At 44.9% G+C, this 16,898-nt stretch overlaps 1 protein-coding gene across 1 annotated transcript; it reads right to left on the bottom strand.

The window, feature by feature from the left end:
- Positions 1-1,774: 1,774 nt before the first annotated feature.
- On the bottom strand, positions 1,775-16,538 carry LOC308469712 (zinc finger protein RFP-like). Its single transcript, XM_080992572.1, has 7 exons — positions 15,987-16,538; positions 12,893-12,988; positions 11,882-12,112; positions 9,222-9,244; positions 8,712-8,836; positions 6,892-6,948; positions 1,775-4,775 (listed from the first exon to the last, which is right to left on the bottom strand). Exons 1-7 carry the CDS (start codon positions 16,512-16,514, stop codon positions 4,258-4,260), a joined length of 1,578 nt encoding a protein of 525 aa, XP_080848698.1. The 5' UTR covers positions 16,515-16,538; the 3' UTR covers positions 1,775-4,257.
- Between the last annotated feature and the right edge of the window lie 360 nt (positions 16,539-16,898).

The following is a 16,898-nucleotide window of genomic DNA, read 5'->3' on the forward strand; positions in this document are numbered from 1 at the left end:
TCAGGCAGGGGGGTTGTAGTCTTGGAGGGGCGCCGACAGCTGCTGTTATTTTTAAAATAGGGGGAATGTTAAGCAAGCAAGCAAGCAAGCGCTCAAACACTTTCTTGAGTTTCCCTCCCTTCTAAAGAACAACAAAATCATATAACCTAATAAAAAAAAAAAACAGAGGCAAAGTAGAGACTGTTTTATGAGAATTAGGCTTCAGAAAATAGCGATTGTCCATAGCAAATGAGGACACTTGGACCACATGAGATTGGCACACACTGTCAGGAAGCGATCAGTATCAACTCTTAGTATGCACTATCAGCCTCCATTCTTAACTGAACTTTAGCCAGAGGCTTTAATGTTAAGTCAGCAAAACTGGCAGTAGAATTGGACTTGGACCTGGGAGACTTAAGGTCAACTCCTTGGCCAGCCACATACTCTCTGGATGCTCCATAGTAGTGCAACTGTTATTGAGCCATTTGCAGTTGCTCAAGCTAGAGTGAAGGTCTACATTCTTAATTCATCCCATATTTTACCAGCAATTCTCAAAGATCAGTATACGGATAAAAGATTTAATGTCTTTTGTTTATTGCATTCACAATTCTCCAGACAATCCTTTCAAATTTGGGTAGTGCTGGTGCTTTGGGGAGTAGGGTTTAGAATCCGAAGCATGACCCAGGACAAAGAAATGGCCAGTCATATCCTTGGGTATGATCTTCCAAAGGACCCATTAATGATCATGGTTGGATTATTTTAGAGGTGTAATACTGGAGGAAGACCTCAAAATTGTAGTTCATTTAATAAAGACAGCTAGGAAACACTGAAAAAATCCCAGATCATGTTCTATTGACATGCTTTTCTTAGGTATGGGAAATGGCTTAAGCAGACAAACAAAAAGGGTAAGAGAAGGCCAGTTGAAGGAGGACGTTGTGAATAGAGCTTGTTTAGGAATAATAAAAGTCAAGAACCGATCAATCCATATGTACAGTCATACCTCGGGTTGAAGTAGCTTCAGGTTAAGCATTTTCGGGTTGTGCTCTGCGGCGACCCGGAAGTAGCGGAGCGTGTTACTTCCGGGTTTCGCCGCTTGCGCAGACGCTCAAATTAACGTCGTGCACATGTGCGGAAGCGGCGAAACGTGACCTGCGCAGTTGCGTGTTACATTCTACTCAGGATGCGAACAGGGCTCCAGAACAGATCCTGTTCGCATCCAGAGGTACCACTGTATTATTAGGGAATATATAACAGAACACTCTGACAAACTTAAATTATATTTTTTTAAAGACAATTATTCTTTATTTTAATTAACTGAAAGGGAAAAAAGATGAATAATTATGTATTTGTGCAATGTATTTATTCTCACTTTTAGATAATTTACTTCAACACCACTTAAAATGTGTTATTTACCTCTATCATGTCTCCTCTTACTCTCCTTTTCTCTGAATCGAAAAGCCCCAAATGCTGAACCGTTTTTTCATAGGGGAGTGGCCCACATATGATAATCACACATTATGTCCCATACATCAGAACAATTTCACAGCAGAGATCACTGTAGTAAACCTGTGGCCCTCGAGATGTTGCTGAACTACAACTCCCGCAGCATCAGCCACCATGGCCAATGATTGGGGATGAGGAGAGGGCACACAGGTCCCCCCGCCCCCGCTCTGGTCTAGTTGATAAGCAGACTGAGGAAAGGGGTAGTGAAGTTCTTTAAAAGCTATTACACAGGGCTTTTTTCCAGCTGGAATACACCTATTACACAAGAAACAAACAAAAAACCACAAGAATCTTCTCTGTTCACAAAAGGAATTTTAATGCAATGACACGACAGTTTTCTGGATCAAAATATATGCAAATCTGTTGAACCTTAACAAAAATGAAACACACCTTCCAAAAGTGCAGATGTGTCAGCGTGGGAGCCATTTATAAATCACTTAACAGTGCAATCCTATACATGATTACTAAGAAGCAAGTCTTATGCTCGAGTCTTACACTCCCAGGTAAGTGTGTAAGAAGTGGAGCCATAATCCAGCAAATCCCCCTTAATCCTGTTTTGCCGCAGTGAAAACAAAGGACCTAAAAACAACCTAAAAGCAAAGACTCCGGTTTATCTGGTTTATGGATTGAAGCTGTGGCTGCTTTGGTAAACCTGAACTAGGCCAGACTAGCCACTGTGCTGTTCTCACAAGGGATCCCGATGGTGGGAATGGATATTTCCAAATTCTGTTGTGGAAAATCTACAAATTCCAGGGATCCTGGAAAGCCATAACCATTTAACTATGCAGCGAAAATATAGCCAAGGACTACTCCGTACATCCGCCCTTACTTTTCTGGGTTTATCCATCAAGGCAGGGAACTCCTACTGCCTTTTAATCTTTGCATCTTTCAAGTCTTCATTCTATTTCAATGCAGTATGTTATCAATTTTGAACATAACTAAGATGCCAGGATGTTCCGCACACATCCAGACCGAGGGGCACAAGTGACTGGGATTTCAGTAATTAGCAAAGCACTCATTTACATAAGCTCCTAAGGTGCAAGCGTTATACATACCACTTTCCGCTAACTTGCTGCCAAGAAAGGAGATTCCGACTAAACATTGGGAATAACTTTCTGGCAGGAAGAGTTGTTTGACAGTGGAACAGACTCCCAGAAGAAATGGTGAACTCTCCTTTCCTGGAGTCTATTAAGCAGCGTTTGGGTGGTCATTGTGTCTTGAATGATTGAGTTGACATTCCTGCATTGCAGGGGCTTCGACTAGATTGCAACACTGCAATTCTATGATCTCCAGCGTGCCAGTGACATGGAAAAAGGGAAAGCCTTCCTTTTTAAGAAACAAATAACAATAAAATAAATGGGGTAGGATAAGTGCTCATATGCTGAAGTGGTACAGCAGCATCTGTTGCATAAACTCGTAATAAGAAGCACGTGAAAGGTTGTCCGATAGTGTTGACATGGGAGAAGCAAGTGTTGGGTTGGTCACCACTGCTGATGCGAGTGGTGGATGCAGTGCAGGTAAGTCAAACACAGCCACGTTCCTTAGAGCAGGTATCTTCAACCTTTTCAGCCCCAGGACCCAATTTTCACTGCAACATACATTTGGGGACCCACTTCTTAATCTTTAACCGTATATTAGCATGGAGGTAGTGCTCCTTTTACGACCCACCTTAGGTAGGGCCGCAACCCACCAGCTGTAGACCAGCGCCACAGAGCACACTTCTGTTAGCCATAAGCTTGCTAAGCAAAGCATCTTGTTTTCCAAATGACAGAGGTACTGCTGCCTGAGAGTTGGGGGGCAAAGCATTCCTGCAGCACAGACACTGCCCTGGGGGAAGATGTCTGGATTGCAGGGAACAAACAAGTGTGTATTTAATAAACTCCTACACATACGCAAGGTCTGGTTTATGACCGGACTAAACTATCGTTTATTAAACCGTGGCTGAGCATTATGTGTGAACCCTACAGAAAGCCTTAATAGTGTGTTTACTGTCAACAAACCACAATCTAAAAGCAGAGCTTGCTGCTGGCTTATGAAACTTGACTATGGCTTCCTCTTAAATGTGAACCCAGTACACTCTTCCTTAATTGTGAACTGGTTTGGCCATTCCACCCCAGACACTCACCAAGCTTCAAAAGAATGAGGTAAGAGCAACTAGCAAACAAACCAAACTCTGGAGAAACAAGCCATGGTTTGTCTGTCTATGAGGCAACTTGCAATTAACTCATGGCTTGTTAAGCAAACCATAGCTTAAATCCAGAGTGGGAACCTGTAGCCCTCGAGATGTCAGACTTTGACTCCTATCAGCCCCAGCCAACAAGATCAGTGGGGAGGATGGTGAGAATGCAAGTTAAGTAGAAATATGAATGCTAGCTGAGATAATACAATATAAAAGTGTATAGAAATGTATTTATAATATTCAGCCTGCACTTAAATGTTTCTTATGATGCAAAATGCTCTTTCTCCCTCTCTAGAATTATGTGAACTTAGAAGTTGTTTTCTTTTAAATTAAAATGATTTGGGACAGGTTTGCTCCTTTACGTATTTAAAAAACCAGATTTTTAGCCTAACTTTTTAGCTGTGAATAGAAGGAGCTTGCGCTCATGGAAGGTGCAACTCTTCTTCCACAAATGAAGGCTCCTTCTCTTCATGGAGTTAAAAGTCAAAATCCTTTCAAAACGAAAATTCTTTGCCAATTTCTGTGTTTCTGTACAAAATTATGAATGGAATGGAATTGCAAAAACAAGCTGGACCAACATATTGCAGAGGCTGTTTTCAGGGGCACATTCTAAGCTCTGTAGTTAGGCCCCACAATTTAAAGAAAGGACAAATTCTCTCCCCACAGAAATTAGCTGACTGGAAAATAAAAAGGAGGGACATATAACCAGCGTCAAAAAAGGCCACCCAACCCCTTTCATAATGCACAAATACCTGGATTTTCTCCGGGGCTTCATCTAGGGTCAGACGAGTCTCGGCTAAAGTGAAAGCCCTGTACTCATTCCCACAGAGTCCCAAAGCCCAGACGCCTTCATTGGGGCAAGTGACAACAGGTCCCTTCCTTATCACAGACTCTTTGACCACGCCAAGGGCCCAGTTTTGCCCATTACCCACCTCCACCTCCCAGTAATGTACCCCTGAGGAGAATCTCTCACTGCCCAGGAGAATCAGAGTGGAGTCAAATCTCTCAGGGTTGTTGGGCAGTGGCTGAACCATGTCTCCACGTTTCACGCTTTTCCTGTCTTCGCTCACCACAAGGAGGGGATGAGCCGTGTCGGGGTCGAGAGTAACGCTTACTGAGGAGAAACAGACAAACGGAAAACAATCAGAAGAGCTTGACAAAAAGGAAAGACAGCTTTTTACAATCAGATCCGGGAAAGCCCAATGCAAGCTAGAGCAGGGTCTTCAAAAGAAATAAAAGTAAACAAAAGAATTAAAATTTAGACCACTTGATCTAATTGTTTTGGCTGCTCATTTAACAGTTCTAATGGTTACACTTTTTAATGAGCTTGTTTGATTATGGATGTTTTTAATAAATTTTGAGGGAATTGTTTTAAATGTGCATTTTAATTACAGTGGTACTTCGGGTTACATACGCTTCAGGTTACAGATGCATCAGGTTACAGACTCCGCTAACCCAGAAATAGTACCTCAGGTTAAGAACTTTGCTTCAGGATGAGAACAGAAATTGTGCTCCAGTGGCGCGGTGGCAGGGGGAGGCCCCATTAGCTAAAGTGGTGCTTCAGGTTAAGAACAGTTTCAGGTTAAGAATGGACCTCCGGAACGAATTAAGTACTTAACCCGAGGTACCACTGTACCTGTGGATATTTTGAGTTTGATTTCATATTTGTAAACTGCTTAAGCCAGTCTGGCTTGTTAGAGGTATAATCAATCAATCAATCAATCAATCAATCAAGATGGAAAGAACAAAGTTGTTACTTTGTCAAGAGTGCTACAGTCTGGGCCGCAGTCTCCACTGACCTGAATGACTACCAGTTCCATACAATAAGAAGCTGGTAAAAGCCCTGTGTCAATTTGATGCAGCGGGGAACTGGCTATTTTCAGTCCATTAAAGAGGGACAGACTGTTGTAATGGTTAGAGAAGGGTTTCCGACACTTGGGTCTCCAGCTATTTTTGGACTACAATTCCCATCAGCCCACGGATCCTGTTAGCTAGGGATGATGGGAGTTGTAGTCCAAAAACAGCTGGAGACCCAAGTTTGGGAAACACTGGTAGAGAATGGCTTGGGTGGGTGTTGCCCTTCAACTCCCAGCATCCCTGGCTGTTGGCCACGCTGGCTGAGACTGATGGGAGCTGGAGTCCAGGAACATCTTGAGGGCAACACATTCCCCTGTCTTGTATTAACCAGTGTTAGATTAGGACTGAGAAGGCTTTGGTTCAAATCCTTGCTCAACCATGAAGCTGAGAGAGTTTGGGCCAGCATATCTAGACCAATATTGTCTACTCTGACTGGTACCAGCAATCAGGCCAAGAGCTTTTGCAACATTTGCTACCTGATCTTTTAACTGGGCCTTTTCTGTGGTGGCTTTCCAGTTAAAATGTTCCTCCTGGAGAAGCACTCTTGGCACCATCAATGTCTGGTTTTAGACAAGACTTTTGATTTTTAACTGGGAGGGTGGTTGGCATTTTCTGTACTCATCCTTTAAGTAGGGTGGGTACGATTTGCCCCTTGAAATGTATTTCAGCTTTTGTTTATTGCTGTTTTAATGCCAGGTTTGTTATTTCTATTTTTACTGGGCAAGTCGCCCTGAGACACACTAGTGCAAAAATGCGACAAACGAAGAATAATTAGCAATATTAATAACTGGAGGCGTCTAGGACTGAATTTGACATGTACAGCATCCCATAAGTGAAGCATTTGTCTGGAAAATGATATTCTGCCCAGCTACAGTCTCCTTTAATGGGATTGTGGCAGCAGCAATAGCAATGGGGAAGCCCAAGAATACAAAGCCTCACTTTCTCCTACTCTAAAGTGGAAAGACCACTTATTTGAGGAGTGGGGGGGGGGGCTAGGAAAAATCTCAGGGATCCCCAGATACATACTACATCCCCAAACTCCAGGTCCTAAGTCATGGACAAGAACAACAATTTCTTATGTTTACTTTCCCTCACAATAAGGACTTGGGCTGTGTGTTGTCATGGCGACAGATTCCTTCCACCCTCTGAAGGCAAGGAAAGGGGGGGAACAAAGAGGGTTAGGTGACTGAAGCAGTTCAAGGCCCTCCCCTTTTCCTGTGAAATTATTGCTGTACAGGATGAAGTCATAAATACCACCATCCCTCACCATGTGAAGCCATTTCTCAGAGTTGGACAAGAGGCCCCAAATCAACATTGCTCTCAGCTTTTTAGAAAGTGACTATCCAGTTTCCCCCCCAAAAAACACAACTTACTCCTTTTAGCTGATGCTTCCATTGTCCTTGCTTTTGCCAATTCAGATATCATTGTCTCTAGAAAGAGAGAAGGGTTTAAGAATCAGGAATATTTACTCTTGCTACTAAATAAAGGTGAAGCATTAGATATGATCTCAGTAAGGAGGCAAGGAAAAGGCGCAAGAGATCGAATTATTTTATGTAATGTCACTTCAGTGGGGAAACTGGGTAGGCTGTGAGAGCTACAGAATGTGGTATTTAAGAGTGGTGCTTAAGCATGCCTATTGCCATAGTTCTTTTTCAAGTTTATAGCCCTCATGGGTGCAAGACAACTGCTTCAGGGGAAATATGCAGTAGCACTCTGGTGAAAAGTCAGAAAGCACGAAGCAGGTGAATCAGCAGAAGGTGACCTGCCACAGAATGCTGATGGACATGCTCTAGCTACTGAGAGGAAAAAGGTGTATCACAGAATGTATTCTATAAAAGTAAAGGGACCCCTGACCATTAGGTCCAGTCGGGTCTGACTCTGGGGTTGCGGCGCTCATCTCGCTTTATTGGCCGAGGGAGCCGGCGTCCAGCTTCCGGGTCATGTGGCCAGCATGACTAAGCCGCTTCTGGCGAACCAGAGCAGCGCACGGAAACGCCGTTGACCTTCCCACCGGAGCGGTACCTATTTATCTACTTGCACTGGCATGCTTTCGAATTGCTAGGTTGGCAGGAGCAGGGACCGAACAACGGGAGCTCACCCCGTCGCGGGGATTCGAACCGCCGACCATCTGATCAGCAAGTCCTAGGCTCTGTGGTTTAACCCACAGCGCCACCCGCATCCGTTAAATAATGTGCATCGGTGTAGCTGCTATAAGCGGAGTGATAGGTGATCTGGCCAGGGGGGAAAGCTTGTGTATGCCCCAAAACAAGAGGTCTCCTGTGTTATATGAGCTGTGAAAGGGGGGAAAGGTGCGAGTAATAAGTTTGGTACTTAGGAGACAATAGACAGTGCTGAAGTGCTCTGAACAGCCCTTTCATGGCCCTTGCCTAAAAACTCCATTTCTGTTCTTCTTCTCCACCCACCTCTCCACTGCTCTTACTCCTACCACATTACTTGCTTTCAACCAATCATATATTTAAAGGTAAAGGGACCCCTGACCATTAGGTACAGTCGTGACCGACTCTGGGGTTGCGGCGCTCATCTCGCTTTATTGGCCAAGGGAGCCGGCATACAGCTTCCGGGTCATGTGGCCAGCATGACTAAGCCACTTCTGGCGAACCAGAGCAGCGCACGGAAAGGCCGTTTACCTTCCCGCCGGAGCGGTACCTATTTATCTACTTGCACTTTGACGTGCTTTTGAACTGCTAGGCTGGCAGGAGCAGGGACCGAGCAACAGGAGCTCACCCCATCACGGGGATTCGAACCGCCGACCTTCTGATCAGCAAGTCCTAGGCTCTGTGCTTTAACCCACAACACCACCCGCGTCCCAATCATATATTTACTGGACATAAAATTGGTACTTTTTTTTCAAGCAGAACCCACATTGCTCATGTCCACATGTCTGCGCACTGCATTGTTGGATCTGAAGACAAAAGGAAGTTGTATCCCACATAGCACTAAGTTAAAGTCACTTAGAAGTATATTTGCTCCACTGATGAAATATTTCGCACCAGCAGAATGCACAAGCAGGTTGCTGTTAACTGTGTTGGAGAACAGATCATGCAATTTGCACAATTTGCACTAGTGGACAGAGAACATTAGATGCAGCCCACAGTACGGAAATTCAGCCCAAAGTATGGAGATTCTTGTGTATTTTACACGGTCCTAAGCTATCATTTGTCCTTCTCGGTACCTCGACATTTCTCCAGTGCCTCCTTGATAACAATATTTTTCAGACTGAAATGCCCAAGTTTCTTTTCCAGCTCAGTCGGAGAGGAAGCAATTTCCGCCATCTGTGAAATCTGTCCTTCTTTACATCTAGAATGGGAAACGTGAAAGCGTTACATTGTGTTCCCAGCATTTTCCATATGTGGTCAGAGCATTTAAGAGCTGCAAGCCCCCTTTCCCAAACTGCAATGTTGTGATGTTACAGAATGTTCATAAACATTCTAACTTCCGCTGGGAAAGTTCCACCACTTAGGGAATGTGGAAAGCTTGTTTTGATGTAGGGCCCCTGTGCCACAAAAGGGTAAGCTTTGCACATATGGCCCTGGGACAGGAAGGGGGAGAAAATGTGGAATTACTGTGTTTGGGGGGGCCAAAGAGGCAGGGATAAGCTAGGTTTTGATTAGAATGGATTTGAGGAAAGCTTTCTCAGTTTTTCCTATGCCAATAAAGTGAGATCTGCAAAAGTGTTACCTACCTGCTCAAAATGTTCCTGATGTCCTGGAGACAAGAGAAGAAAAGAAAAAGATCATTCCTACATTTATTATGCCATAAATATTGGCTGAAAGGCTTAGAAATTAGGGAGCAAATGGAAAGAGCACGACTCCGAAAATATTTGTTATAGAATAAGTATTTAAAATCCAATTCTGCCACAAGAATCACTGGGTATTTTTGTTAAGACCTCAGAGTTTCAGTCTCCTGGCCAAATAAAAAGGGACAACTTGCAAGGTTGTAAAGCTGAATGAGGAACTTGTGGGCATTAAATAAAAATACAGGGCAGGGGCAAGGAAGTGCTTCTTCACACAGCTCATAGAAAACAATGGTACTCCCTTAAGGTTACCAGATTTTTTTTTTCAAAGAATCCGGGGACACCTTCTTATAAAAAAAGAGAAAAAAAAGTTATTTTTAAAAGTTATTTTTTTAAAAAAAGAAGTAATATCTTCTCTTCTATATTCTCCTCTGCCGCACGGCCTTCCTCTGGGCTCCGGCCTGCTCTCTTGAAGCGCTAGCTGCCATGGAGTAGGCTCGGGTCAGGCCTTGCCCTACTGATGCTCTCCTACCTCTCCTCAGCGGTGGTGGCGGCAGCGGGGCAGCAAGGTCAGGGCTCCCCTCTTTTTTCTCCTTCCTCTTTCTCTCTCTTCCTTCTCCTTCTCCTCTCCTCCTTCTCCCTGTGTTGGCTCCGGGGTTTTCCTGGCCCCAGAGCCCCATTGGACAGTCAGCTGGGTGGCAAGGCGCTCTCGCTCCCGGCTCGATTTGGGTTGCGGGGGTGTATGTCAGCGGTTCCCCCAGTTGATGCGCCAGACATCCCCAGTCCCCCCTCGGCAGTGGCAGTCTCAGCAGCCCGGAGCCAGCCTGGTAGCGCAGTTGGCTCTGGCTGGCTTCAGGAGCTGCCCGCTGCCGTGGCGCCCGCCATTTTGCCTCACCAGAAGTCCCCATATGATGCGTCTTGTGCCGTTGAACCAATCACGCAACATTCATTCCCTACTAATAAATTTACAACACTTAAAATATAAATCTGGGGAAATTAAATTAAACCCGTGGACATTCCGGGGGCGGATTTTGTCCGGGGACAGATTTATAAATCCAGGGACTGTCCCCAGGAAACGGGGACGTCCGGTAACCATATACTCCCTCCCATACGGCACAGTGATGGAGTTAAAAGAAGATTAGACAAATTCACGGAGAACAAGGCTACCAATGCCTACCAGCCAAGATGGCTGTGTTTTACCTTCACTGCCAGAGGCATCACGCCTCTGGGTGCCAATTGCTGGGAGTCGCAGGTGCACAGAGTTGCGCTGATGTCTGGCACCGAAGAACAGCCTCCCATGGCTACTTTCTGGAGGTAGGAGTGGAAACACTTAAGCACATTGCCCAAAATGCTGACCTCCCCGAGACTCAGTGGTTCCCAACCTTTTTTTGGTCATGCCCCACCTAGGCATCTCTAAAATCCTGATTGCCCACCCCCTGCCCCCCGGTGACATATAATTCTTATTATTCAAAAAGTGAACTCCTATTCACATGGAGGAAGCCTAAAAGGACATTAACTTGGTCTAAACAAGTTCCAATTGCCTCCCTTAAAAATCAAATTTCCCCCCTTAAAAATGGGATAAGTACAACTAGCAAAGCTGACCGTGGAAACCCGAAACCAGCGTGATCAAGCTTTCCAAAAAGACGGGAGTAATTTTATACAATATTTGAAAGACAATTGCAAACAATTAACAACACTAGCAGGATTGACTTAAGGAGACTTGTAATGTTTATGATTTATACCTTTTATGTTTATTTAAAATGTAAAAAATGGAAATGGATGAAATGTAAGGAGGAAGAGGTACAAATGCAATGAAATAGGTAGGAATTATGGTAGCCACAAGGCGGGGGGGGGGGGAGTTGACCAGCTCAAACGAGCAAAAATTTATTGTGAGCAATATGGATGTTTATATATTATGAAATGGAAACTTAATAAAATATTATTAAAAAATCAAAATGCCCCCTCGTGGGGCGTGTGCCCCACGTTGGGAACCACAGCTCTAGAAGGATACCATGGTCAACAGTGTCCAAAAACCACTGAGTGATCAAGGAAAATGAGCAGGAATTTGTTTCAAAATGGGAGGTTTTCAAAAAATATTTGAAAAATAAATATAGTAGTTTAAATTCTGTTGCAGCATTCGAGGAACTTCGGTAATAGTTGCAAGGTAGATATAAGAAATTAGATATATTAAGAAAAAGTTTAATTATGATAAAAGTGTGTATTGGCAATAAGTAATATGAAATCGAAATATGGAATAGACAGGAGGTTGGGTCTTTAGTGTTAAGAGCAATATATGTTTTATTGTTTGTTAAGAAAATTATGTGCCTATGGTTATTCTTGTGTGTAATTTGGTATTTGTGTTTTTTCTTTTTCTTGCTGTATCAATAAAATTTTTTTTAAAAAAGAAATATATAAAAAAAGGAGAACACGCAGGGCTGCACTCCTCAAATCCCTCTCCTAGCAAATGTCACACACCAAGGAAGTTTCAGTGCATGCAACACAAATGAAACAAGGTATGGCACCTCTTTTCTTTTCAGGTGGCTGTTTCTGCATTTTTGGCTTTAGCGCTGAAACCCAGGAGAGGCAAAAAGCCCTCCACAGAATCTCACCTGCAGGAATTCACTGGCAGGCTGTTGGCACTTGTTCTCAACTTCGCTGATCAAGGCATCGAGGCGATCAATCTCCCCTGAGAACCTGCCGGATTCCACGTCTCTCCTGTGCACGATCTCCTTGTCAAACTTCTTCAGCATGATAACCAGGAAGCGCTCAATTTTTTCCATGAACTCGTGGATCTGATTAAATTCAGACTCCACCTTCTGCTTCTCACTTTGTACATCATCCTGTAAGGAGCAGGAGAAGGGCCAGGTGGGATGGTGAAACAGCACAAGGAAGCGGACGTACAAATATCCCTGATGCTCTCACATTGGTACCCTAACCAGGGTTGGGTACCTGCTCAAAGGAATATAACGTAAGGCAGTTTCCATTGTTTCAGAGAGTCAGACTATTGGTTAGCTCAACATTGTCCACACTGACCAGCAGTTGGGTCTCTGGCATTTCAGCCAGGGGACATACTGGAGATGAAAGACCTTCTGTACCACTGTGCGAAGTGTACCAAGTCACTGGAGATGACAGGTTCAGTCTAACTGAATCATAGGTACAAACAGACTGAACAGATAATGGTTCACAACATGTAAGAGAAATTTGATCCAGTTTATTAAGGCACCTGCCCTCCTTCAACACCAGAAGAAACAGTCTTCTCTTTCTCCAGTGATGTGGTGCAGAGAAATTTCCCTTGAAATTTCTCCAAAACAGTTTTTCCCCCAGTGCTTTTTTCACCACAGGGGAAAAAAAAATCTGTTTCATAAGTTCATTCGTAACAATGAACGCATGCCATTTGCAAATACAAACATTAGGCAACTTAGGAAGTTTCAAAGTTTTCAGCTTTGTTTACTAAACACAGCTGAAATAGACTTCCTAAGTTAGACCACCCTCTTGGGTTTTCCACAGTGGACTGAAAATCTTCTGATGCAAATTACCCTAATTTGCAATTCAAAATTTTCTAGAAAACCCTCATCACAATTTCCCACACCTCCTGGTCCTTCTTGTAGACAAGCTCTCACCTGATCAGCCTGCCTTCTGCACTCCAGGTCTTCTTTTAATTCCTTCAGCTTCTCCCTCCGTTCTGTCAGAACTTTCACATGGGCGGCAACTTGTTTCTGACAAAAGATAAATCTGAAAGTAATGTTCTCATGTATGTTGTGATAAGTCACTTGACTTTCTGCGTAGCCAACTTACTTCCCCCTAGTGCAGAGTATTCCAGCCATTTTTTAAATTATGGGATAGCTTCAGCATACTCAGGAATCAAAAGTCTTGTGTCTCTTGTAGGAAATGTATACTTTTGAGGGGCATTCTGCAATTTCCATTTTAGGAAGATCATTCTAAATGCTATTCAAATTATGGCCTATAAGTCATAAGGCATGTCATGTACAGTTGTGCCTTGCTTTTCAAACAGTTTAGTTCTCAAACGTTTTGGCTCCCGAACATTGCAAACCCGGAAGTGACTGTTCCGGTTCGTGAACTATTTTTGGAAGCCTAACGTCCGACGGGGCTTCTAATTGGCTGCAGGAGCTTCCTGCAGCCAATCAGAACCCACGCTTTGGTTTCCGAACGTTTTGGAAGTCGATAGGACTTTCGGAAATGGATTCCGTTGGACTTCCAAGGTACGACTCTATTTGCTTGTTGTGTTTGATTCTCCAGCTGTCACTGATCTGCCCCAAACTCCACACAAATTTCAGGCTTATCTCTAGTCAATTATTTTCAAAATGGATTAATTTTTGAAAAGAATTCCAGCTCAGCTTTCCACCAGGCAAGGCAGTATAGAAATTTCATAAACAGGGGATGTAAGAAATCAAACAGTGTAATCAGCTGTTTAAAGCGCCAAAACAACCCATAATAACTGCGCAGTCTCAGAACTGACGTATGTACACCAGACAAAGAAGCAATAGGACAAAACAGCAAGAAACAAACTGGGAAGTGAAGTTGTCTTTGGCCTGAAATGTTCTGTTCCTTGACCCCTTTCAGAGGATCTGTCAAAGACTGGGAAGACTGAATGTTACAGAGGAAGGTGTGCATCCTGTCTAGAGAATCTTCCACCCCCTCCATGTTTTTCAGTTGGAAGGGACCCATGTTAAGGAAATGGTTTGTTATGTGTAAGCTGGACATAAAAGGATTTATCTCTTCCCCTCACCCTCCCCCCCATGAAGCTGCCGGGAGTATGAAGCTGCAGCTGGTGATCTCTCTTATCTTGTACCAGGGTGATTCATCACATCCTTGGATAAGTGAGTCTCCCACTCTCATTCCTCTGAACACAGAACTGGGAGAAAGGTGATGATTTGCCTTGGCAAATACAAAACACTGAACAAGACTGTTACCAGGGGAAATAGGAGACTGGAAATTGCTTGCTGTGAGAGAGACCTGAGACCGATTTGAGCCACAGAGACTCAAGAGTAAACTGCTAGCCCAGCTGTGCTTCTCAAACCTTTTTCGCTGGGCCACGCTTGCAGAATAAAAATTTCCTTACACCACACCTAATTTTCTATTTGGTAAGAAATATACTGGGAGACAAAAAAGAAACAACTCCTAGCAGTGCTTGATTTGTATCACAGAGCACAACTACTTTATAATATGATCACACGACAGAAGTCAGAAGATAGAAGTCAGCGCTCAGGAAAACATATGCAGAAACGAAGAACGACCAAGAATCTAATAGCACCTTAAAGCAGGTTTTGGGAACCTATGGCCCTCCAGATGTTTGCGGAACTACAGCTCCCATCTCATAGATTGCCATTCCGCAACATCTGGAGAGCCAAAGGTTCCCAAAACCTGCCTTAATTATTTCACAAGCTTTCGTGGACCACGTCACCAGATGGCCAGAGAGAAATTCTCACGTGTCCCGTGTATGGATGAGTGAGGGATTATGAGGTCAGACCTGACAAAGCAGGCCCAGGCCGTAGTTTTCAAGAAGTCATGAATGTCATTCATTTGGTCATCTTTCAGGCGCCCAAGACCCTTCCTGGTTTTTCTGCAACACATCCAAGCATGCTCCCCACCCCCCACCCCGGAAACTTTACTTCTACCTGCATATCCTTCCCATCTAGCTGTGGCTGGCACAGCTTGGGTGCTCCGGTAAGAACAAAAAAACATGCTAAGCAGAAGCCTCAAGGCTGCCGGCGCCAGGTGTGCATGACTAAGCAGAGGATCGCCATAGAAACCAAGAGTTGGAAGGGACCCTGAGGACAATCTAGCCCAGTGGTGTCCAAACTTTTTTCAAAGAGGGCCAGATTTGATGAAGTGAAGGGCCGTGAGGGCCAACTAAAGTTGTTTACCTTTTTTTTAGGGTTGAAGTTGCTTTTTTAGGATTTAAGTTGTTGAGGGTTTTTTAGGATTTTACCCCAGGAAATAAACTGCCACGGGGGGGGGGGATTAAACCAACCAGCAGGCCAGATTAGGCCGCCGAAATGGACTTTGGACATGCCTGATCTAGCCTAACCCCCTGCCATGCAGGAATAACGGAATAATCATTGAATTTTAATATTTTGTTGGAAGCCGCCCAGAGTGGATGGGAAAACCCAGCCAGATGAGCAGGGTATATTATTATTATTATATTACAATGGTACCTCGGGTTACATACGCTTCAGGTTACAGACTCTGCTAACCCAGAAATAGTACCTCCGGTTAAGAACTTTACTTCAGGATGAGAACAGAAATCGCGTGGCGGCGGCAGCAGCAGCAGCGGGAGGCCCCATTAGCTAAAGTGGTGTCTCAGGTTAAGAACAGTTTCAGGTTAAGAGGTACCACTGTAAATCCATTCTCATTTGGAAGGTATTTTTGAAAAGTATTGCAAAGTATCAAAAAGCGCATTCTGTGTGCATATATTTTTAGATCCTTTAATAATGATAATAATTTATTATTTATACCCCGCCCATTCTTAACCCGAGGTACCACTGTATTATTATTATTATTATTATTATTATTATTATTATGGGGAACAGGGCGGTGGGCTGCTTTTGCCTCCGCATTTCTCCCCATTTTTGCCTCCAATCAAGTTCTTAACCCGAGGTACCACTGTATTATTATTCTGGGGAACAGGGCGGTGGGCTGCTTTTGCCTCCCCATTTCTGCTGCCCCCCATCCACCCACCCAGCCGGCCGTCACCTTGTAGTCCTGCGCCGCCTCTTCGATGGGGAGCATGGGGTGGGCTTTGTGCGCCCGGGACTCCCTGCAGATGACGCAGACGGGCGTCTCGTCCTCCTCGCAGAAGAGCTTGAGGGGCTCCTGGTGCTTCTCGCACAGCCGCTGGCCGGCCAGCGTGGCGGCCGCGTCCAGCCGGAGCCGCTTGGCCACCTCCACCACGTTGCCCAGCTCCCGGTTGGGCCTGAAGCTCCTCTTGCGCGACCAGCGGCGGCACTGCGGGCACGAGGTGGTCTCGGCGTCCGCCTTGCCCCAGCACTGCGCGATGCACGCCTGGCAGAAGTTGTGGCCGCACTCGATGGACACCGGCTCCTTGAAGTAGCTCAGGCAGATGGAGCAGGTGATCTCCCGCTGCAGAGTTTCCAGGGGGCTCTCGGTGGCCATGGCTGCCCAGCGATGGCAGGAGGAGGAGAAGGAGGAGGAGGAGGAAGGGGGCGGCCCGTGGGGGGGAAGGCTGGGGTGGCTCCACGTGGCTTCCTGCGGGAGCCGCATTGGCTGCGCGGGGGCCAGAGACCCGGGCAAAACATTGCGCAAGGATGGAGCGGGGAGGGGGAAAGGACTCCGCCACACTCCCACCCCCCGCCGCACTCGGATGCTGGACCACAACTCCCAGCATCCCTGAGCATCGGCCGTGCTGAGCAGGGGCTGATGGGAGCTGGAGTTCAGCAAATGCACTTTAAAAATGCGCAATTTTCCAAAAAGGCGCAAACGCGCGGGTTACGCCTCTGCAGTGCCGGATTTACGTATAAGCTAAACAAGCTATATAGCTTAGGGCCCCACTCCTTTGGGGGACCACAAAAAAGTTAAAGGGGGGAAAAACCTCGATGTACATTTCCAAAATATAAGATAAAAAACAAAGGAAATAAAACCTGCATA

The sequence above is a fragment of the Podarcis pityusensis genome, assembly GCF_964106645.2.
Source record: "Podarcis pityusensis genome assembly, chromosome: 2".
Lineage (NCBI taxonomy): Eukaryota > Metazoa > Chordata > Lepidosauria > Squamata > Lacertidae > Podarcis > Podarcis pityusensis.

What these genes read in the sequence shown, in the direction of transcription:
- LOC308469712 (XM_080992572.1), bottom strand. Translation starts at nt 16,514, where the DNA reads ATGCGGCTCCCGCAGGAAGCCACGTGGAGCCACCCCAGCCTTCCCCCC. An exon ending in CTGCCAGTGAATTCCTGCAG is followed by an intron (nt 9,245 to 11,881) that starts GTGAGATTCTGT and finishes TCTTGTCTCCAG; the next exon opens with GACATCAGGAACATTTTGAG. An exon ending in GGAAGCATCAGCTAAAAGGA is followed by an intron (nt 4,776 to 6,891) that starts GTAAGTTGTGTT and finishes GTTTCTCCTCAG; the next exon opens with TAAGCGTTACTCTCGACCCC.